The sequence below is a fragment of the Paralichthys olivaceus genome, chromosome 8 (assembly GCF_024713975.1).
Source record: "Paralichthys olivaceus isolate ysfri-2021 chromosome 8, ASM2471397v2, whole genome shotgun sequence".
Taxonomy (NCBI): domain Eukaryota; kingdom Metazoa; phylum Chordata; class Actinopteri; order Pleuronectiformes; family Paralichthyidae; genus Paralichthys; species Paralichthys olivaceus.
In genome coordinates, this window is record NC_091100.1 from 26,360,876 (window position 1) to 26,386,101 (window position 25,226).

General features: G+C 39.7%; 1 protein-coding gene across 11 annotated transcripts in view; it reads left to right on the forward strand.

Moving 5' to 3' along the window:
* tenm3 (teneurin transmembrane protein 3) overlaps positions 1–25,226 on the forward strand; it is a 500,548-nt gene that overhangs the window by 429,111 nt on the left and 46,211 nt on the right. For 7 of the 11 annotated variants that reach the window (XM_069529751.1, XM_069529750.1, XM_069529754.1 and 4 more), the window contains 11 exons: positions 2,551–2,670; positions 3,334–3,417; positions 5,282–5,406; positions 7,095–7,344; positions 8,367–8,468; positions 10,410–10,604; positions 12,485–12,685; positions 15,843–16,028; positions 17,268–17,294; positions 24,260–24,406; positions 24,959–25,089. In XM_069529751.1, coding sequence (XP_069385852.1) covers positions 2,551–2,670; positions 3,334–3,417; positions 5,282–5,406; positions 7,095–7,344; positions 8,367–8,468; positions 10,410–10,604; positions 12,485–12,685; positions 15,843–16,028; positions 17,268–17,294; positions 24,260–24,406; positions 24,959–25,089 — 1,568 coding nt within the window. The remainder of the gene's footprint in view (positions 1–2,550; positions 2,671–3,333; positions 3,418–5,281; positions 5,407–7,094; positions 7,345–8,366; positions 8,469–10,409; positions 10,605–12,484; positions 12,686–15,842; positions 16,029–17,267; positions 17,295–24,259; positions 24,407–24,958; positions 25,090–25,226) is intronic. The other 4 variants (XM_069529755.1, XM_069529756.1, XM_069529758.1 and 1 more) reach the window with 1 other exon arrangement.

Here is a 25,226-nt window from a genome sequence, read left to right on the forward strand (position 1 = left end):
GCAGCAACATATGTACGAGTGTCTGCATCCATTGTGGGCCACCAGAAGTATCTCTTCAGGAGAGAGAGAGTGCGGCTAACTCCAGGGTAGTATGAACCCACTGTAGGACATGAGAATGGACAGAATCTGGGACTCAAAAACAGTTAGGTGGGCCTGTACCTGGGTCAGGTTGATTCTCTTGTGCCCCCCTGATCACTGCTTCAATCTCCCATGTGACCGCTGCGACAACAAAGGAGGGAGGAAAGATAGTGTCAGAATCTGCATTGGATACCTCACTCATATATTGTCGGGAGAGAGAATCGGCTCGATGTTACGTTTACCTGGGCAGTAGGTTAAAACGACTGAAAAACAAAGCCCACCAAGCCTGTCTGGAGTTTAGCCTCTTAGCTGACTGAATGTATGCTAAATTCTTGTGATCTGTCCAAACCACGAATTGTTGTTCTGCCCCCTCCAGCCAATGTCTCCACTCTTCTAATCCTAACTTGATAGCTAACAATACCCTGTTCTCAAAATCATAGTACTCAAAAACTACTCCCACCTACAATTCTCCCTGCTGCCCTAGCTATGTGGTGGTTATGTTTCTTCAACCATGGGTGGCCAAGAACTAGGGGTGAATTTGCAGCTGAAATGATCTTGAGACGAACGGTTTCACGGTAGTTACCAGAGAGGACGAGGATGAGGGGAGCAGTTTGGTGAGTTACCTTACTGTCCTCTGGAAAACAGTAGCCAAGCTGGGCTGAATGGTGGAGGTTTGCTTTGGACCAACTGTGGTGCGATGTGAGCGCTGGTGACCAGCAGCCAACGAGAACACTTCTCCAGGCGGCGTTCACGCAGACAGTTGTCCAACCTGATAGTTAGAGAGACAAGGGGGTTGAGACTTTCAGGTTCATCCCTGGAGGCAAGTTCATCTTTAAGCTGTTAATTTAAACCTTTCAGAAAAACTCCTCTTAGTGCACGCTCATCCCATTGAGCATCAGCTGCCAAGGTCCAAAACTCCACAGGATAGTTTACTACACTCTTTGACCCCTGACAGAGACTCAACAAACGTTTTGATGCACTGCCATGGCAATGTGGATGATCATAACTTCTTCTTAAACTAGAAAAAAATTCCTCATAAGTCACTGTAGGGGTGAATACACTGCTTCTGCTCACTAGACACTAGAGGATAGACACCCCCCCCTCCCACCACCACCACCACCACCACACACACACACACACACACACACACACACACACACACACACACAGGCTCCAGTCGATTAGCCTGCACTCTCCCGCGACCCTTTGCTCCTGTCCTCACCAGGAGGGGTGTTGGATAATGGGTTAGCGCAGCATGGCTCTAATTTAATGAGGCAGAGCAGTGTGTATGTGTGTGTTGGGGCGGGGGTTCTCACTAATTGGTCCAACTCTCTCTATGATATCTGCTGTGTGAGGAATCCAGTCCACACTCAAGACTACATTCCTGTACAAAGCCATCAACACAAACAGTATATTACTTTTGATTTAACCACAGTTGATATATCAGGTTCTGTCATTGGATGAGGTCCCTTCAACATATTCAATATCTTACTTTTATCAGATTAGACAATTAGACACAGTTTTTTATTTTTATTTCAATGGCCCATTGAAGTTTGTATCCTTTAAAGAGGCTCCCAAACCATATACTAAATATATTAATTTGTTTGATTTGGCTGTTTTGAAGATCATCTAAATCAACAAAAAATTAATATTAGTACAACAGTTATGCTCTTATCACTTTCAAAGATTGTGTTCTTCCTTTGGGAAAGAAACAAAAGGCAGACACCGTCACAGGCACTGTATGGTGATAATCTGGCAGTGCTTTCTGCAGCCCATTTGTCAGAAATGCCTGTTTCAGGGGTTATGTTACTTTAGGTAAAGGTTTTATCTTGGATTTGTTTCCTGTGTCCCACATCATAAACTGTGACCATACAACAAGTCAACTTCGTAAAGTAAATAATCAGTGTTGATTCAAATGATTATAATGTAGATCACAGTAAAGTGAAAGTGAGCAGATGATTTACAACATCGAGGGGTCAGATGTGCACACAGACACACACACACACACAAAGGAAAAGAGAAAGAAAACATATTGTTGGTGGTAGAGCTGAGTATTGTATTGTAAAGCACTTCTAATGGTCATCAAGACTTAAAAAGTGCTAAATAAATAAATTTACCATGTATTGTATTGTAATGTCAGATGAGCTAAGATTTCTTTGAAGTTAACACAATCCAATCTTTCTATCCCTGGGTACTGTGTGTGTGTGTGTGTGTGTGTGTGTGTGTGTGTGTGTGCATGCGTGTGTTTTCATATTTTCTCTTTTGTCATCAAATATGTCCTTTTTTTATCCCTCTATCAATTCTGTCTGTCTTCTTTTTCTCTGCTGTTCTCATTTCCTCTATCCTTGTCTTAACTGTCATATCTTTCGCATCATTGTATTGTGCTCTTTCTTTCCATCACCCTGTGCACTGTATTAACTTGCTTCTTCCATTCCTTGCTCCATCTTCCTCTCCACTTTTTCTTTTTTCCAGCTATGCACCTGTTTGGTCTAAACTGGCAGCTTCAAGAGAGTGAGGTATATGGAGCATTTGAAAATGGAGGAGGTGGAAGAGATACAACCCCTAACACCTTTATGGTGTCCACAGACAATGGTAAGCCCCACTTTAATGCATTGTTATTCTTTCTTTTCACAGTGAAAGCAACAAATAATATAAGAAAGGCTTACAACAAATGTTTTTCTGAAAGACCAGAATTGTTCATGAATCAGCGTTGATGATATTGCATAGTACATGATATTGCCATCTGCTGGTCTCTGCAGTGCCTCTTGCTTTGTTTTCATTAGATGTGAACTTCTGATGCACATGAAAGTGACACATTTTTATTTTCTGATATTTTCAATTTGAGGTCTGAGTCTACTCGTAATAGGAATTAATCACGTAGATCCTTCTGGAAATTACTACAAACGTCTGTTGGTAATAGCACTTTATTATGAATATATATTTTAGTTCATTATAAAAGCCAATTGCTGCAGAGTGGATAAGCAGGACCCTTCTCACCTCTCCCACTACACATTCCAATGATAGCTATTGTGTGGATTTTTATGCCTTTGCATGGGCCAGTTGCCAGAGGCATTATGTTTTCAGGTTGATTGTCCATTTTAGGGGTCAAAGGTTAAAGGTCAAGGTTGCTGTGACCTCAAAAATCCAATTTCTACGTTATGAACATGATATATTTCTCATAACAAACATGAGACAAGAAACAAGATTATCCACAATTCCTGGACCCTCTGTGAATGTGTTTTGTTATTTGTGCAGGTAAAATGTTTCCTCTAGAGAACAACACCATAGACACAGGAGAGGTGGATGTGGGTAGACGAGCCATACAAGACGTCCCACAAGGTTAATTACGCACACACACACACACACACACACACACACACACACACACATTTTCCTGTCCTCTCATTCTATCATTCGAAAGGTAACAGGAGTGAATGAGTGATATACTGCCATTGATATATATAGCAGTTCTTGGCTGACCACATTATGTAAGAGTAATCCAGGTAGCCATGATATATGAGAGCAGTGTTGCAGACCAAATTTCTGCATTTGGTTCTCCTGTGACTGGATGCACCTGGCGCCTCTGGAAACAGAGGGATATTGATATTTACTGAGTGTGTTAGCAGCAGAGATAATAACCAACCAGACATTGTTTTAAACTTCCCTTATCCTTCCCTTTAAGGAGAGTAGGCACCATGCAACAATGTAGTGCGCTTTGTTGACGAGAGGGACAGGGAGGGATGAGGGCTGTCACAACGTAAATTTTGTAAACTATCTATCCCATATTCCAAATACTGATTAGTAATAATATTTTCACAGCATAACCCCACTTAAAGGGAAGAATAAAAGGCTGTCTAGTTATCTCGCCACTAACACACCCAGTACATCAATATCATTAACTCCCACAAGCAAAGAATCGTGGATCAATACAGACAGTCTGTGTTACTGTGAGCACGTTGCTCCTACGTGACCTGGGTTGGTTATGTTCGGCTCCAGCAGCTGACAAAGGTTTATTCTTCCCTCTGATGAGAATCTATATCTTTCATAAAGATACTCATCAGAGTAGGTAAAAGGATTTTGTGGGTCTCTGAAGACCCTTGTCCTCCTCAGAGACTCAAACAATCCACACCCATCCTCTAAGAACGCTGATGTCATGTTTCAAAGGTGATGATCGGTCAGTGGGCGGAGCTTTTATACAGGATGATCTCTTATATCTTAACCTGCGCCGGAGCAGGTTAGCCATTCAGCATAAATTACCTTGGTGATTTACCCCTGTAAGAAGTGAATGAGCTTCATAGAAGCAGAAACCCTAAATTTACCCTGAAGTTACCCCGATAAGTGTAAATCCAGCTTTGTAGTACAGGGCCCAGGGCAGTTGACAGCAATTACAGTACAGGAACTTGACAAGTGTTATGGTGAATCACAGTGTAACTTTAGTTTACCTGTGACTGCTGCCTCTTAGTGCTTATGAACAAAAGATAAATACTTTTCACATGCATCTATGCATGTGTATGCGTATGTGTCTCATAATGCCAGCAATACCATTACCTATCCCAGGACACTGGGAGCTGAGTCAAGGACAAATACACTTGAGCATAGCTAGCTATAACCAGACATCCCAGATTCCAACCATTGCTTGAAAAGCTCCAGACTTTAGTCAGTGGGACAGGTCACATCCACGAAAAAAGACTTTATGGCACAGAACACTGTTAAGATCAGATGCAAGGATAGATACAGCTTCCGCTTTCGTAGTGTATAATTTAACTCTTTTTCAGCTACAACAGCAGTTCAACATTGCCTCACTTGATTTCCCTGGTTGTACAATTTTGTATGGTATCATGTTGTAAAAACTACGAATTACCATAATTATGTCACAATAATGTGATGTTAAAATGAAGAAATGTGACTCTTAGCACTATTATTTTGTTTGTTAGTTTGAAATGTGTTGGAGTTCAAATATTGTTGACTACTTTATTATCACATATTCTTAATATACCCTTTTCAGGTGATACAAATAAATGGGAGGTTTTTTTAAAGAAAATGTATATATTGCATTGCATGTATTGAAATGTGAGTGATGGGTTTGTCAGATCAATGACTTGTTTCTTTCGCTGTAATATGAGCATATTGATTCATATATTCTGAGCATGAATCAGAGACTTTAAATACTGTCTGATTTGACTGGTTTGTTGTTCTATTCAAGGAGTGTTTTGGAGGTCCCAACTATATATTGACCAACCACAGTTCTTAAAATTCAACATCTCCGTCCAGAAAGATGCTCTTGTTGGGGTGTATGGACGTAAAGGCCTACCGCCCTCACACACGCAGGTTGGTCACACAAACACATGCATGAGCAATGACATTTTTATTCATTTGTGTATCCTGAAGTTTCATGATTTTTTTACAGCCAAACTCTCCATAGTGTTTTTTTTTTCCATACGTGATAATAGCGAGAATAACTAGACTTTCAGATCTTATACGCTGTTTAAAAAGATAAAACAGATTTTTACTCAAGTTTTAAAATGGAGACTTAAACAAATCTTCGTTCTTTCTTGCTATCATATATATATAGATATAGATATATATCTATATCTATATATTTATATTTATATTTATTTATATTAGAGGAGACATGTCATCAAAAGTGTGGGAACATTTTACATTCAAGCCTTCAAATAAGACAGCTGTAATTGTACACCGGTGATTTCCCCTGAAACAGCAGCACAACCTAACTGCATCATGAGAAAACATGTTGGTTTCTAGAGACCTGAATCCAACAGGTGGTTGAGAGACCTATAGACTAAATGAATAGAGCGAGTACCAATAGTGAACAAAATGGAATGACGTGCTTGTATTGCTTTGAGTGACAGCCATGCCTCGTGCGTCACACAGACACAGGGCCCATTCAGACACATTTAGAAGGCCAAGATTTTTTCACTTTTGTTTGAGTATCCAGAATTAACTTAATAGATAGAAACAGTGTCATTTCAACTCGTCACACATTTTTGACTTGTCATGTCAGATATCTGGAACATCATTCTGACTAGTTAAAATATATTACTAGTGAGAATTAACTGTAGGTATCTGAAAGTAAAATAATAGCCATATTTTAATGTTATCTTTTATACACATAGAAAGAGCATTGTACAATTTGTACAATTTTGTTTCAAATAAACTGCTGCAAGGATAAAATGTAGCTTTTTTCTTTTTATCCGATAATCGATTCATCGAAAAAATAATCAACATATTAATCAATTATCACTTATTAGTTGCAATCCTAGATGGGATGAACAGTACCAACTTCTAAATAGGTAACATCACCTGATTAAATCCCAAATTCCATGGTGTAGAGTTCTGAGTGTGTCTGTAATATTTAATCTATTACCATTGTGTATTTGTTTCCCTCAGACAAACCATGTTTGATCTAGATGAACTAGACTAGTCTAGAATTGTGTGATATCGAGTCTTGAAATTGCATGTTGCAGCTGAACACCCCTCACCTCACCCCCTCCTTCCAAACATGAAAAATAACCTGTTGTAGCAAGGAAATAGCAAGACCTGACTGTGTGTGAGGCAAAATGGTCATCTTGTGAATATTTGAAATTTAATTCTACCGCTATTGATTTCCCAGTAGAATTGATGAACAGTGGTGAAAAGGAGGGGGGCCATCGACGTGAGGATTTGTTTTGGTTTTTGATTTTGATTTTTGTCTTGTCTCTAAATGTAATCGGGTCCTTCTTTAGACCCATTTTCAGTGTATGGTGAAAACAAGCTAGTTTACTCTCTACATAAGATTTTGGTCAATCCACCTTCAATTTTTTTTAATTTGTCTCATTCCATATTCTATATTTGATCAGTTGAATATGGCAATAAAATGGAAAATTGTGGAAGACAGTTCTGTCACCTTGACATTCTTTGCAGTATGCCTGTTGGAAATCCTCCTCAAGGTCCTCCTTTTATGCTAAATGAAAGTGGAACTAAAAGTGTTTGCATATTTGTGTATTTTTCTCTTCCAGTATGACTTTGTAGAGCTACTGGATGGTAGTCGTCTCATTTCCAAAGACAAACGAGCGCTCAGTGACATGGATGCAGGAAATTCATATCCAGCTGGTGCGCACGAGGAGGAGTCTGGCACCCGTCACATACGGTCCGTGAATGTACACGAGGCTGGTTTCATTCAGTATCTGGACTCGGGAGTCTGGCATTTGGCCTTTTACAACGATGGACGCAATACAGAACAAATCATTTACAATACCATCATCATAGGTGAGACACAGCCATTTATTCTATAAGACTGAATTTCTTCGTAATTACTGTTGAGTTACTGTTACTGTATGTAGATGCACCTTTACAGTAAACAAAATCCATAATATTGTCTACTTAATGCGATCACTACCAGTTAAACTGTGTGATGGAAGGAGGCTGTCCCGGAGACTTGTAATATGTGTGAGTCAAGGTGTGTGTTATTGAGCTGGCTGCCCAACTGAGTCTCAGTGAAGCTGAGAGTGTAGCCGACGGGAGTGTAGTTTGAAGGCTAACATGGTGCTAGTTGATTGGCATCATGTTTAGTAAGGATTTAGGATGTAGGTAGCAGGCTCGAAACAAGGGCTACAGTTGAAGTGGCCATTTTCTTTCCAGTTCAGGGAACCACATTAGCAGCCAGGGTTTAGACAGGACCAGATTCTGAGAAAGAGCAGAAATAGTTCCTCTATTTATTGGACTACAGTAATATATAAAGTCATTGGATGCATTTAATTATCCCTTAGAAATCTTAAAGTCTGCTGAGTCCATGATTTGGCCAATTTGTGCCGTTAGGGCTTGAGTTTTCAGGATGCCAAGGCAGACAGATTCGGAATTATATTTTAATCAAAATAAACTGGCAAAGCAGAATTCCCTGGCAGTACAGTCGAACATACCATTTCCTATGAATAAAATCAATAAGTCAAAGATGAAGGAACAGAGATCGAACATGAGAAAAGTCCACAGAATCCAAAAAGTCACTTTAAAGGGGCCGATCATCTACAATGGCTCTAACACATAGTATGTGAGTTGAGATGTATAGTAGAGTATTTGGTGTTTGTCTATCCCCTATCTATATTGTATTGAAACATATGTCATTTTAATTATTTGTGACATGATGATGTGATATGCAGCATGCCCTCACATAATGTACAATATTTGGTCACTAAGTCTTTATTTGTTATTTTATTTCTCTCTCTCGCTCTCTCCCTCTGTGATTCTCTCTCTCTCTCCCGCTCTCTCTCTCTCCTTTACTAACTCTAAATCAGAGTCAATTATGGAGTGTCCGCAGAATTGTCATGGAAACGGAGATTGTCTCTCAGGAACATGTCACTGCTTCCCAGGATTTCTTGGGCCTGACTGCTCTAGAGGTAAACACGCACACGCACATGTACACACGCGTGCACACACACACACACATACACACACACACACACACACGCACTCCCACCTCACACTCCCACCTCCAGAGAGGTTGTAATTGTTGGGAGGTTGTTATCCCAGTAGTGTGTGACCCAGACCCTCACGTATAAAGGCTGTGCTGTGTTACTCTTCTGTTCCTTTCCACCTCCACTGCCTCTGTGTGTTCAGCCATTTTGCTGAAATGACTGGTTTAATACAAGGGCAAACAATATCCAGCACACTCATAACAGTTTTGTGGCTTTATCAGAATCAGTTCATCTCTTGGTTGTCCCACAGACTCTGTAGCACTGCAATATTAAGAAAGCTGCAATACATCACACTGAAAGCACAGGAAACTGGTTTTATACTGCCTGAGTAATTAAAAGACAGTATCATCCCCTTAAGCTCAACCCCAGTCCAAACTATGCTAATGATGATGATCTTCCTTCCAATAAATTAGTGCCATCTCCCAGAAAACTGTTCTTAAACCAAGTGGTAATTTGAATGAGCCTCCTTTTCTCATGCTACATGCTACTTAAGTGGGATTTCTACTGTGTTAGATCTGGATATCCCCCCACCCCCTCCACACACACACACACACACACACACACACACACACACACACACTGGAAGTGAGAGAGGTGAGAGAATAGACAGATTTAATTTGACACTACTTCCGGCCTTCTTCCTAGTTAGATAGATAGTGTGGTCTTCTTATGTACAGAATGCAAAGGAAATGATTAAAGTTCTGAGAAATATGATTTATTTAGTCCAGTTTGATGATCACAGGCCTGGCGGAGATAGATGAGTTAAAAAGCCTGATGGCAGATAGCAGGAATGACACAGCAAGGTTGAATGAGTCTGTCGCTGAAGGTGCTAGTTTGTCCAGTTTTTCATTAAGGGATGCGAGGCATTGCCCAATAATGTCTGTAGATTTCCTACTGTTCTGTCCTCAACTACTTCCTCCAGAGTGGCGAGCGTGGCGCCTGCATCCCAGCACATCACAGCACAGAAGTGCTCGATAACACATTAGACTGATAAAACATTTTGAGGAGTTTGTTGCACACATGATCTGTATTTACTGTGAAGAAACTGTCTAAAATATGAACAATATATGAAAACTATATCATATCATCCTGTGAATGATACCTTGCTTTTAACTGTGCACATTTGATTTACAATGTGGTCAGACAACATGTGTTAAAGGGTCTTAAGGTTATATATGCAACATTCCCTGCCACTAGATATTGCACTAGCAGCATCTCGATCAAAACAAATGCTTCTTCTGCCACACAGTTTGTGGGCAAAGGTTGGGGGAGCACCTTTTGGCCACAATTTCCTCTCCCAACCAGAAGAACAACTGAATAGAGTTACCCTGTGCACACACATGATCTTACGTGAAGATGTAAATACACTTTGAACATGTGCCTTTACTAGTTGACAAAACAAAGAACGCAGAAGATTGGATCACAACACAAAGGGATTGTGACTTCATTCTCTGCACAGGACACCATTGCTCCAACACATCTTTACATCAACAGTATTATTGGCTGCAATATTAAAATCTCATATATTTATAATCCTTAAGAACTGTCCGAGAGATCATTTATAAAGAACTTCTTACCATCGAAAAGGCCACAGGGCAATTGAAAGTTTTATGTTACCTTGATAAATGACTACATGTAGGGCATAATGTAATAATTTGTCATTCGTGCACATAGACAGTCATTTCTTAAAATAAAATTAACCCAAAATTTGATTTTTAAAAAATCATATTTTTTAAAGACTGATTTATTGCATGGTGCAGACAGTGAAGACGTACAGTGCCAAAAGGAACTGTGGGCTTCAGGTGCCAGTCCTTAAAGCCAATATGTCCACAGTAACTGATCCATCTTTCTGCATGTGTTCAGCTGCCTGTCCAGTACTGTGCAGTGGTAATGGCCAGTACTCCCGTGGACGCTGCCAGTGCTACAGTGGATGGAAAGGGACTGAGTGTGACGTGCCAGCCAACCAATGCATTGACATCCATTGTGGGGGGCATGGCATCTGTATTATAGGTGCCTGCATCTGCAATACTGGATATAAAGGCGACAACTGTGAGGAAGGTAAGCACAATTTCTTCCTAGAAATTACAAAAAAGGTTAATGTAGTGAGGTTCTATGTTTTTGGCAGAAGTTAGCACCCATGCTCTCACTTTTTTGACTCTATTTTGCATAAGTGTCTGTCACCAAGATAATGTAGCTCTGTGAACATATTTAAATGGGAACATAAATAATTGATTTAGCTCACATTTATGGCGACCCATGATATTAATCATCCATCCAATTTGTTATTATTGAATAATAACATATAAATGATTTAACTTGCAAATTTTACATTGCACATGTAGTGTGCAGAGCTGTTTATAAGCAGTCTATGATGCAAAGTGAAGGTAGAAAACATTCTGATCATCCTACCTGGTTTATCTGCAGTGAAAGCGTGGTGCATCGATGATCAACTGGATTCAGTGTTTTTGCACCAAATTTGTTGTCATTGTTTTTTCATAAATCTAAATTGTCATTACTGTTCACATGTATGGCTCATGTATAAGTTTGAATGATTTAATTCATTGGTTTTATTTTTTCATGCATTGCAAAGATCTGTTAAGTAAGCAATACAATCTTAGACGGAAGTTCACAACTTTTCAGTATTTACATACACACACACACACTTATCCAGCTATATTTAACAGGGGACAATAACCAGATTTCATTAGTTCAATCCTTGGTCACCCTAACCCCTTTTTAGTGAGCGAAAGATTGAGAGAGAATTTGCACTGCGCAAAAGAGGTCTAGGTCATGTGGAAACCTCTGAACTGTGGGATCAGGGTTGGGGAACATTTTCTCTTAAGGACTATTTCAATTTTTACAACATCCTTTGTGGACCCTAAGAAATGATTGAACACACTAACCTTGCAATGGCTGGAACTGTTTCTCTTTGTCGCAGCTTCTTATGACAAAGGGTGAATATGACTCTTAGCAAAACAACTGAAACAAAATAAATTAAACATAATCAAACTCAGCCTCACCCTCTGTAGTAACCTGAGATTTCCTGCTGTGTCCTTTTTTTCAATTTTTCTGCCATATCAGTAATTAAATGTAATTCAATTAACTGCTACTGTATTTATATAGTACAACATGTATGATGTCAAGACACTTTGCATAGTAAGGTCGAGACCTTATTTTTATAGAGAAACCCAACAGTTTCCACAATGGCGACTGTGGAGAAAAAAAACTGGAAGAAACCTCTTCTGCCTTGATTCGTTGGGGTGAGAGGGGAAAAATGGGGGAGAGAAGAGAGAGAGGGAGCAGGAAAAGAGGGTAAGAGAGAGAAAAATAGAGACATTTATGTAATTGTTGTAATTAAGCTCCATTAAATGAGTCGTTATAATGAAAATATTAATAGTGATACTCAAAGATGATGCTGTTAATTATCACATTACCCATTTAAAGTAGTAGTAATGATAATGATAGCAAAACATGGGAGAGAGAAAACACAAAGTGAGTGACATGTAGTAATGTAATAAAAATACATGGGGGGGGGGGAGTTGGACAGACAGAGAGAGAAGTGCTCAGTGCATGATGGAAGTTCCCCTAGCAGTCTTGGCCTATAGCAGCATAACTAAGTGGTGATTCTTTGCTTTATCAAAAAGGTTTCTAGTCTAACATTTAATATATTGTATAATGTCTGCCTCCTGTTCCCAAGCTACACTGATGAGCTTGACTTCACCAAAAAGTCTTTTTTCTTTACATCTCATCCAATTTAGCTGCATGTATCAGCTGTAACGATGCTGAGGTTGGTCCTTTTCACCACTGCAAGCTTCAACCCTGGTTTTGGGGGGGGTCACGACAGAAGTTGAACCCTTCAGTTAGACCCCCAATGTGGGTCTAACTATGTTATAGGTATTTGATCTATTAACTCTGTCTCTTCCTCTCTCTGTCTCCAGTGGACTGCATAGACCCAAGCTGTTCAGCCCACGGGGTGTGTATCCATGGTGAGTGTCACTGTCAGCCAGGCTGGGGCGGAGCCAGCTGTGAGATTGCCAAGGCCATGTGCCCGGACCAGTGTTCAGGTCATGGAACCCACAACACAGAGACCAGCAGTTGTACCTGTGACCAGAACTGGACTGGACCCGACTGCTCTTTAGGTGTGTGCCATGTTTAATATCATGTGGTGTAACAAAATGTTACTATGAACATTTTCTTTTAATTTTGTAAAAAGTAACATGGCACTGTGCTTTAGAACTTATTCAGTGCTTTACAGCCATTAAACAAGGACAGAGACGAACCAAATGAGCATAAAATGATAAACATAATAACATGCAGAGCAAAACAAAATTAAGAGTGTTAAAATTGTGAGCCCCTAAGAACACACATAGAAGATGGTAAAATGACAACTTAAAACACAAAGTGCATAAGACAGTCCGTTACAATGTTTATCTATGGGTGTGTGTTCAACGGAACTGTTAGGCCAGAGGTATAGACTCAGATAAAATGTCTCTTTTCGAAGAAATTAATGTAGGCTATAAAAGGTGACTTATCTAAAATCTACCTCCATACATACTGGGAACTGGAAATTTGGAGTGTACTTTTCCAGCCTAGAAATAACAAAATATCCTGGAAATAATCTTTATGGTCCGTGATTGCATTTAGCCCCCTCCATAGTAACCTACATAACATAAGAACCTGTGCAACATGACATGCATGTTGTGTTTTCTCCTGTAGCGCAGTGTCTCCACCTTGTGTTGGCTGTATTCTCATTACAGAAGGCAATGAATCAGTGCAGGGATTGTAAATGTAGTAAATGTAACATTGATTTACATCAATAGGGCTATAGGCTTCTAAGTGTGTGCAGTGTGTGTGACAACCCATTACACTATTACCCGTTAAACTATGCTTGGACAATAACTTGCAGTGTACCTCATGGTGTGATTTGCTGCATTTTGAAATTGTCATGAAAACATTTGTAAGAAAGTAAAAAACAAAATCCCATTCATGACTCACAAAAAGAGGGTCAGACAAACTTATTGTGCAGTTAGTAATAATGGATTTTGCCATCAACTGTAATAAAGAGATTTCATCATGAACCCTGCAATCAGGAGGGTTACTGTTGAATATGCCCGTTTGTGAACAATGGGTGTCCTGAATTATCAAGACAAGAGGGTCCTGGAAGATTATTTCTTCAAAACAGAAGGAAGCTGGCATGTAAACAATGTGGTCTCGGACAAAGGAAACCCAATTTGACTGTTACTGTAAGAAAATGGGAAACAAATAATGGCCTTGGTTATTGTAGTCACAGCTTGTGTGGTGCTGTAACTGTGCTACGGTATTTCCATCATGAGTCATGATTTTCATGGCCACAAGAGTTTGGCAGGAAAATGTAAACATAAGATTGTGACATTTGAACAAATGACAAAGGTACTGAAGAGATAGGTAGGAACATCAAGAGAAAGAAAGAGAGAGCTCTTAAGTGACATAAATGATGTAGAAGTAAGATGGAAAATCACTGGAGGAGGAATGCAGATACAGGAACAGATGGCTTGACATAAAAACAAAGACAAGAGGAAAGGTGTGTGTGTGTGTGTGTCTGTGTGTGTGTGTGTGTGTGTGTGTGTGTGTGTGTGTGTGTTTGTGTGCTCTATTTGTATTGCCTTGAGCTATGAGTATTGTTTTCTCAAAACCATCAAACACAAGTCCAATTAAGTGCTGTCGCTTTCTAAAAACACACACATACACAGATGCAATGCATTACATATGTGCACAGACAAAACATTTTCTGGCTTGTCCTTGACCTTTTTTCTTATAATCTGTCATAACATTCACAGACACACACACACACACACACAGCAGCACACAGTCATACACCCTGATGTGTGATATCTTTTTCTTTCCTCCCTCACTCATGCACATATTTTGAATTCATTGGATTCAGTTCAGACACAAGAAAGCATACAGGCAGAGTTCAGTCAGAAAGCTACACATACACAGGTATAGGTGAATTAGGGACAGACTTGTCACACATTATCAGGACACGTCATTATGGTTATGAGTAGAATCAGAGAATGTTATCTGAAGTAATGTATAACATATGGCAGTGTGTGGATTCAGGTGCTCCCATTGATATTATCACCAAAATGATTTGCCAAGACCCTGTCACATTCTGGTGTGACATATAATCACAGGACAGCTATGTTGAGACAGTGAGCGGCCACTAGTGCCATCATTTCCAGTTCAATCACCAACATGCTATGAGGTGTGATCATGAGTTGATGTTTGTGGTTGATATTTTTCAGCTTGTTTCCAGGGCTTGGCATGAGATCATGGCAACTGCAGGTTTTCATGAAACCTGGGTTGACTGAATTAGACAAATCTTCTTCAGCAGTGAACACATTATGTACTAACAGCAGTGTTGAGGCCACATCAGGTTTAAAGTTGTATTATCCTATCTGTGCCAATGAAATGTTTTCCCAAATTTACATGCATACATAATACTACTAACCATTTCCTTAATTTGAGGTGGCTTTATTTGACCTATATGATGAGATAGAAGCAAACATAGAAGCAGCCTGTGCTGTATGGATGTAGGATTGGATAATTGGAAGCTTGTAAGCAGAGTTGTGCCCTGCAGCCATTCATTCAAAATAAAGAACAGCATCTTTGTAGCCTTGCAAATACAGCAGCACCCGCAGTCTGAGAGCACAGTTAGATCTATGGTGTGAGTGAGACTCAGTCACCAGAGAGTTTCCTGATGTCAAGGACAATGACCTGTAGGTCACTCAGACTGTACTGTCTGGGATAAGTAGCTTTTTTGTAACCACAACTAGAGCTACCTGTGTTGGAGGCAGAGCTTTTTCACAAACATTCCTCCAACTGAGATAAAAAAGGGGGCTGGCTGCTGCAGTCCTCCTTTCATAGTCAGACTAATTTGTATGCTGCTTGACATCAGCTCCTCGGTTAAGTGTAAACATGCCTAAACAGGTTTTTTCACCCTCTGTACAATTGTCTGCCCTGAGTCTTTTACCCACTTTCTCTCTGCATGAAAATGTATTTGCTTTAGCCAGAGAATTAGGTTTATTCTATAGTATTATATGATTGTTATTATAATATACTTGTATACACATACATATTTTATTCAGATTTTTTCATTGGTGGCATTGGCTAAGATAATCTGTGCAGTGGATATCTTTTTTCAAATGTACACTTTATGGGAACATGATATATATTCACACTATGCAGATTTAGAGTATTGTATATGCTGTAGATGAGATTTACTTAAGGAATGTATTTTCTTTCTTTCTCCAACAGAGGTGTGTGAAGTGGACTGTGGCAGTCATGGAGTCTGTTTTGGTGGTGTGTGTCGGTGTGAGGAGGGCTGGACAGGGACTGTGTGTGACCAGAAGGCCTGCCACCCAATGTGCAGCAAGAACGGAGTGTGTAAGGAGGGGAAGTGTGAGTGTGACCAGGGATGGACAGGGGAGCACTGCAATATTGGTGAGTGGATCATACAAGCACACATGCTCTAATATACACACACAGGAATGGGAAATTAGAGTGGTTCTAAGAAGTATCACAGTATGCTTAATTATACACATGGAATTTATAAATTCGAAAGCAAATATTGTGTCACCCTTGGTTTTCCAAAATGAAGTGAAAAGAGAATGTTTTCTGGAAAGTCATGTTAACTATGTGTTCTGTGCAAAAACTCAAACAACAGTTTTACCTTTGAATGGCCCAGATGAACTGAAAAGGATACAGCGATACACTCTCATCTGACATTACTTATGTTTGACTAATGTCAAGTTTTGGATAAAATGTCCCATCGGTGAAAACAAAACTGTAGCAGAATGTAGGATAGATAAATAATTCTTTTTTCATCATAGTTGCTGCCAGTAAAGGAGGAAATGATGCTTCTAATTATATGGATGTCCATGTCTGTGTCAGCTATTTTTGCCATTCAAAAAAACTGGAGCTACAATAGTATCACTAGGTTGTCATGCGGCCATTCCCTTTAGAACCACAGAGTATCTCACAGGGAAAGGTTGCTGCCTCTGAAATTCCAGACGCTCTTTGCAGAGAAACTCGGGACGATCTTAGGAGTTCAATGCATAACCACTGCTAAAAATGAGTAGAGTGACCTTTATGGCTGCTTCCGCTCACCAGATTAACTGCTCTATTAACAGCTGCTCATTGGTTTTAGTTGTCACTAAGAGTGACTCACCCTGAGACACTTGGAGGAGGATGCACCATAACAACAATGATATGACATGAAATCCATCAAAAGCTCATAGCTTGTTTCTTTAGATTATACAGCTGAGGAGAGGATGTCTGCTGCTGTCCCCCTGTCTCTAACCATCACATTTACACCTTGAGTTAGACTCTCCGTGCAGAATCGTTTCTAGTTCAGAAACTGGACATTGCCCAGTTTACATTATGTCCTATGATTTTTCCGAAAGCCAGAGCAAATCATTGTTTAACTTGTTAATAATGGAATATAAACTATGGTCAGTCTGACCCTGGACACTGAATATTCACTTTTCTGTGTCTGTCTATCATTCTTTCCTTTCTCGGTTTCACCGAACCTCTTTTCATTTTTATCTGCTGCTGCTTTCGTCAGTCACTTCTGTGATCAACTGCTGCTGTGATCCTTGATGCAGATTTTTTTTTTCTCTGCCTACTTTCTGGAATAAGGTCTCTTTCAATCCCTGTCTTACTTTCTCCTTCCTTCTAAAGCTCACAATCCGGACATTAGAGTCAAAGGTACAGTAGTCTTCTCCTCTCCTTGTCATCAGCTTTTTTTCTCTTCCTTCCTTCATTCTTTGCTATTCTCTTCATGCTGTGGTATTTATCTGTTTTTTTCAGACAGTGTTCTTTTAAATTTTGGATATCTGGAGTACATTATGTTTTTTGCTCTCATCCCTCGCATCATTTGCCACCTCTGGGGACTTGCACTTAAACATCAATTAAATAAATGTGGTCCTTAGCCAAATATACAATGGCTTAATTTTCATTTTCCATTCAAGTAGTACTCTTGATCTTTTAAAATAGAATGAGAATTATGAGAATTAAGAATATATTTAACTGTAATGCAGGCTTGTTATGATTTTGAATATGTTTCTGTGTATATTGTTCAAATAGCTTTACTTTTTTTTGTTTTTGAATCCTGTCTCTCTCGCACCAATGATTGTAAGCTTCTGACTCTGCAGCATAGGAAATTCTGTGTAAAGACTTTATGTATAATTGCTCAGAGGCAATTCAATGACCAAAACCTACAAGTTCAACTTCACTGCTCAGAGAAATTAAGGGAACACTTAATCGTCACAGTATAACAGCAAGTCAGTTCAACTTCAGGGATATCAATCTGTCCATTTAGGAAGCACAAGTGATTGTGAATCACTTTCACCCGCTTTGGTGCAAATGAAAGTGACAACAGCTGCAATGGAAAAGCAAAATCAAGACAACCCCCAAAAAGGAAATGGTTTTACATGTGCTGGCCACAGACAGCTGCTCTCTCTTTATCCTTCCTGACTAATTCTTCTTTAGGCTTGTGTTCTGCTAGTATCCTTGTCACTATTTGTAGCATGAGGCGGTACCTGCAGCCTAATCAGGTTGCACAGGTAGTCCAGCTCCTCCAGGATGGCACATCCATACGTGCAGTCGCAAGAAGGTTTGCTGTGTCTCCCAGCACAGTCTCATGAGCATGAGGGCCCGACGACCTCTAATGGGAACAGCACCGTGCTGCTTGATTGACATTTGCCAGAGGACACCAGAATTGGCAGGTCCGCCATTGGCGCCCCGGTTCTCTTCACAGATGAGAGCATGTTCACACTGAGCACATGTGACAGGTGTGAAAGAGTCAGGAGAAGCTGTGGTGATCATCCAGCATGTCTGGTGTGGCAGTGGGTCAGTGATGGACTGGGGAGGCATATCCTTGGAGGGTTGCACAGACCTCCATGTCATAGCCAACGGTACCTTGAGTGCTGTTATGTACCAGGTTGAAATCCTTAGAGTGATTGTCAGACCTTACGCTGTTGCAGTGAGCCCCTGGTTCCTCAATTCAATTCAGTTCAATTTTATTTGTATAGCGCCAAGGCACTTTACATAGAAGGTCCCAGAATGAGCAGCACTTTGGTGACTGTGGAGGAAAAACTCCCTCATTAACAGGAAGAAACCTCTAGAAGAACCAGGCTCAATGTGGGCGGTCATCTGCCTCGACCGGTTGGGGTGAGCAAAGAAAAAAGGGGAGGAGAGGGGAGATGGGTGGAAAAGAGGGGAGAGAAGAGAGAGAGATAGTGGAGAGGAGGAGGAGAGAGAAAGACAGGGAACACTAATCAGATCTGACTAGTTAAAATGTAAACAATAATAGTGTAAAGAAGTTATTGATTAATATGGATAACAGTAACAATTCACATAATAATGAATTACTAATAAATATTGTTTTTAATAATAATAATAATAATAATAGTAATAATTATCCTGCAGTTCTGGAGTCAGCGATCCCTGCAAAGAGAGAGGGACTATGGGAGGGAAAAAAAACATAGTTAGTGACATGTATTAAAATAAATAAATGAGTGTGGGGGGGCAGAGAGACAGAGAGAATTGGAGAGTTGCTCAGTGCATGATGGGAGTTCCCCCAGCAGTCTAGACCTATAGCAGCATAACTAAGAGATGGTTCAGGACTCACCTGATCCAGAACTAACTATAGGCTTTATCAAAAAGGAACGTTTTGAGTTTAACTTTAAATGCAGAGATGGTGTCTGCCTCCTGAACCCAGAGTGGGAGCTGGTTCCACAGGAGAGGAGCCTGGTAGCTGAATGCTCTACCTCCTGTTCTACTCTTACAGACTCTTGGAACCACAAGAGAATAAAGTGATCTATTTGGATAATATGGTGTTATGAGCTCTTTGATATATGAAGGGGCTTGATTGTTGAGGGCTTTAAATGTGAAGAGCAGGATTTTGAATTCTATTCTGAATTTTACAGGGAGCCAATGTAGAGAAGCTAAGACAGGAGTAATATAATCTCTCCTTTTACTTCCTGTCAGCACTCGTGCTGCAGCATTTTCGACCAACTGGAGGCTTTTCACAGAATCCTGATAATAAAGAATCACAGTAATCTATTCTCGATGTAACAAATGTGTGGACTAGTTTCTCAGCATCCTTCTAAGACAGGATGTTTATAATTTTCTTGACCGTTGTTAAATCATTTTGTTTCAACAAATTATAAAATGTACATCAGTAAAGATTTTTAACTTTAACAAAAATAATTCGTTCATAAAGATCTGATGTGTGATTTACGTGTTCCCTTGATTATTTTGAGCAGTTGTATATAAGGTCTATGAAGTCTCCTGGAACTAGTCTGTAAAAGATAGATTTTAATGATAGAATGTAAACTTTTGCCAAGTAGAATATAAAATTAAATTAAATTTGATGTCTATAGCGCCAAATACTAACAGTCATTATCTCAAGGCACGTATCATAGTAAGGTCGAGACCACACTATGATAAGAAACCCAACAGTTCCCTCAAGGATCAAACACTTGACACTCCACTGACTGTGGGGAGAATAAATTCCTCTTAACTGAAAGCATTTAGGTTCTGTCATACTGGTTGTTATTAAAATAATAACAGTAATATTTATTGATGTTTTATATAAAAGCAGTACCAGTTCATAATAATCAATCATCATAATGTTGAGTCATGTTAGATGAGAGAGAGAGAATTATACTGTGAGAGCCAGCATTTTTGGAGTTAATCATAAGTAAGAAATCAGCAAATTAATCAGACAATAGAAAAAAACTAAATGGCACATTCCTCTACCAAGGCCCAACAGTCCCCTGGAATTCAATCAAGCCACATGAAATTGCACACACTTATAGATAAATATGCCTGCTTTTTTCATCTAGATCGATGCATTCTTATCTGGGAAATTGGTGAAAATATCAAAAGAATGCAAATCTTGCAATGTTCAGAAAATAGTGAAAAAGAATCTTCTGGTCCAGATAAGCAACAACATATAATGGGTTCTTCCCGGACCCATACCTCATCATTCCAGCAAGTGTTGTGGTAATCCATCAAGTAGTTTGTGTGCAATGCTGCTAACTGACAAACAACCTAACAAATCCAGATGAAAACAGAACCTCCTTCATGGAGGTAATAACTACTAATTACATCATCACATTTCATAAACAACATCCAAACGATCTGTGTGTGTGTGTGTGTGTGTGTGTGTGTGTGTGTGTGTGTGTGTGTGTGTTTGACTGATGCAAGATCACAAGTTGTTTAAGAATCTTTCTCCAGATGATTTATACAAATTTTATTTGAGTGGCTTTTTATTTATTTGCTTTTTTTCATCTGCCTTTTTGTCCTTCTTCCCTCTTGAGTGATTAAAATCTGAATGAAGACAGAAGACAGGTTCTACTGCCGTGTCAGTCTCATCTTTTTTGCACCCCCAAGATCAAAGCTCTTCCTTCCTGTCCTCCTCTTCCTTTGGCTGCCATTTCCATCTGTCCATCACAGAGAGTATATTTGGCGGTGCTGCTTTTGTTTCAATTTACTTTTTTTCCCTAATTTTCCTCCCTCTCTCCCTCGTGCCCTCTCCTATTCACAGGATACAAAGGTAATTCATGCCAAAAACTTAATAAAGGCCTTACTGTCCCAAAATCCAATCACTTTACACTCTGCTTTATCTTTAATTTTCTTTGATTCCGTTTTTTTAAGTCATCCTATTTTTCCAGTTTTGTCCTCTTCTTGTCCTTGTTTTTCTTTCAGTCCTTAGTACAACTCAATGTATCTGTTTGTCTTATTGCGTTATACTTCTGCAGTTACTTCTGCAGTCTCAGTTTTTAATTTGTCCTGTTTGATTTTCTCCAATCACATCATTATTGTCCCAGTCTCTGATTCTCACACACAAAACAAAAAAGAAAGAGACGATGATGCACGCACGCACATAAACACAAACACATACCCAAGGTGTGTGACTCCTGTTTTGTCTTGCATCCACAAGCCTGTTATGTATATATGTCTTAATTCAGCCAACTGCTCTCTGTCTTTCTGTCTTCCATATAGCTATCTTCATTTCCATGTCTATTTATTTCTCTTTCTCACCCTCTGTCCCCATATCTTTACTTCCATCCCTCATTGTCTCTCTCTTGCGAGGCTATGCTTGGTTCTCTCTGTACTCTCTGTTTATAACTCTGTCTATCTGGTTGCCAGCCTCAATGTCTATTCTGTGATGGAGGAATGTCAACACAAGCATAAAGTATAGCCTTCGGAGGCATGCAGTCCAAAACCCTGTCCTCCCTATACTTTGTGTATATCTGTCTACCTGTTGTGTTTTCACATGGATTTCAATTTTTTTTCTTCACTGACTCGAAGAAACAGAGCAGTGAAAAAATCACTTTTTGGACAAGCTGCTATCCTTCTCAGCTGGCTGGATGCAAAATCTCCTAAATATCTTATTAGACTTCACTTGGACGATAAACTTTGTAAAATGAATGTTGAAAATGTTTTGCTTCTCAACTTTGGAATAGTTTGTTTATATGCCCTGATTTCCCTCCTCATATTATGTAACAATAACATATTATTTCTTTCCAAAAGTCCTGCAGCACACATCAGCAAGTTAGGCTTTAGGAAATCTTAATGATTCATGTGAAACTACAACATCAGTGCATTTCACCGAAGGCTGTCTGTCTGTCAGTCTGTGTCCCTCACATGTGGGTTAATGGATTGATCATTTGTATATGTCTACCTATCTGTCTTTCAGTCAGTTCTTCTGTTGGAGAAAGGATCATCACACAGGCTGTATGCCTTTATACACATCAGAACTGAACAAATATGGGTTTTTGAAGTCTGGTATTTTTGGACTGAAGCTGCTGACAGCTTTTCTGCTCATGTGCAATTTGTTTAAACCTGAAAACTGTTACTCATGCCAAAAAACAGGCATTGAGTTTATCCTGAGTCTGACATGAAATTACCTCTGAAACAGCATTTAGACCTTACAGCATGTTTTTAACAATTATAGAATGTTTAAGAGCTGTCAGTGGAACGATATTAAGGATACTAGAGATTTCTTTTTGTTCACGAACAGCTGATTTAAACCTGTTAAATTCCAAACCATCTCAACAGACAGTCACCCCTGACAACTTAAGTTGTGCTGTTTGGCTGGAATAGCCTTCCATGCTTATAGCTTGTATGAGGTTGTGTCACTACCACCAGACAGATGCAGGTGTTGGTTAGAAATGATATTGATAATGATAGCAAAACTGTCATACTGAGCAGTTCGGCTTTGCTTGGAGTCTAATTGAAGTTTGACATTGACACAAAAGTAAATACCCTCTAAGTATTTTTAAGAGTTAATGGTGAGCCATTCTGTGTTCAGCTGTTTCTCAACTCAGGGCCTGGTCAGACAGAAAGGAAAGTGAATTTCCATCAAAATGTCTGCATGTGCCATGGGTTAGGCACCAAATAGCAAATTTACTACCTCTACAGACATTATTTGTTATCTATAGGAACAGACACACTGACTGTCTGTGGGACTGTGTCTGTGTTTATGTACAGGTCAGCCTCTGACCGAACCCCAAATTATCTGACCGTTATTTCGTCACTGAAATATTTTGAATTTTCATGCGGAAATATGTCTAATAGCATAATTCTATTGACTTTGTATTCAGTCTCATAATCTCCGGTACTGCTTCACAAATATACATGGAATTTTCTCCTTACATTATACTTAAAACTGCTGACTTCTATCAGACCAGAGTATTTATAGAGTATCTTAAGCTGAGCATCTAAGCAGTTCCCCTTGTACTCTGTCTTACCGGCAAGCAACAGCTACACTTAAGGTTGAATTTACATATGACCATGAAGACAATATAATAGCTCACACCTCTTACATGCATAATTACAATCTAAGGATATTTTTGCACATGGAGTCTATTTTCCCCATTGTGGGCTGTGAACACTGTTGAAATGCTCATCATGAACAGGAGTATTGCAAAACACTGTTAAGCTGCTATGCTGTTTTCACCGAGACATTGTAGACCATCTGTCCATCCATTATCTACATGGCTTATCCTTGGATATTGGGCAAGAGGCAGGATACAGCCGGGACAGGTCCCCAGCGTATCCCAGGGCCAATAACTAGAGACAGATAACCATTCACACCTATAGTCTAGACTCTCCAATTAACCTCATCTCAATCTGCATTGACTGCAGGAGGAAGCTGGAGGACCTGGAGAATATAATAGACACAGTGAGAACATGCAAACAAGCAAACTCCACCCTTAAATCAATGCCAATTCAAGAACCTTGTTGCTGTGAGGAGACAGTGCATACCACTGCACCACCATGTTCCCCCCAATTTAGACCAAACATGACAAATTACAACTTGATCTTGATGTAATGATCATGAATTAGTTCTTGGTTTATTTCTAGACCAAACTGCATGTATGACGTGTTAAGTAAAAATGTCTTCAGCCTCAGATGGATTTTGTTCAGCAGAGGAGATTTATTGTGCTATCATGGTCTCATTGCTGTTTCAGAGGTGTTTTCATGCTGAGAGGGAAACATTGAATATGATGATCTTTTGGCAGGAAGCTCCAGTACTTCATCCACCTTCAAAAAATGTTTTAAGTTTGAAACCTATTTCACCTCTTGACCACCTGTGACCCCATTTCCCTCAGTCACATTGGTCCCTTTCCAAATGTCTGTCTGTTCCCTGTGTGCAGAGGGTTGCCCAGGACTCTGCAACAACAACGGACGATGCACTCTTGAGGCCAGCGGCTGGCACTGCATCTGCCAATCAGGATGGCGGGGAGACGGATGTCATGTAGCCATGGAAACACTCTGTACTGATGGCAAGGACAATGAAGGAGGTATATATATTCATATATGTACATTCACTGTAAGTGTGCAGATAGATCCATCTGTTTGTGAGTCATTACATCTAAAAATGTTTTATCCTTGTTTTGGTCTGGAGTAATTTAAAGCTGCAGTTATGCATAGAGCTGAGGAAATAAAAATACCCTAACAGCATCCAGTCTGCAATCCAACTGAGCCCCCATTCTCACTTGACACCAAGTAATACAACAAAAAACAATACAGTGAAATGCATTGTGCCAGAGAAGAAATCGACTTACATTGTTGATTAGTGAATCGAATATGTTGTATCAGTTAGCAGGACAGCTGTGGACACACTAAAACCATCAAGTGGGTGCTTCTTGGGTCTGAAAACAATATTTGACATGTGGATATTTGTGATATGGAAGAAACTGTATTTTCTCTTACTGTGAACTGTTGATTACAGATTAACAGACAGTATCTAGAGCAAAGTGTGATTTCATTCCATGATGGATGTCATCACCTACCTTTTTAGGTCCCAAAACACCCTTCTCAGGTTTGTTGATACAATAACTTATGTGTTTCAGATGGCTTGGTTGATTGTATGGATCCAGACTGCTGTTTGCAGCCATCTTGTCAAACCCAGCTATACTGCAACGGGTCACCGGACCCAGGAGAGGTGCTCAGTCTGTCTCCGTCATCTTTGGCTCCTCAGCAGGTAAAAAGCTCAAATTAGAAACTGAATTAAAAAAAATCACAAGTATTATTTTTAGGTAAAACCTGATATGATTTTCAGTGTAGAAAAATATGCCAAGTAAGGGTGACAGGAAGCATCATCACTCCATCTTCTTATTT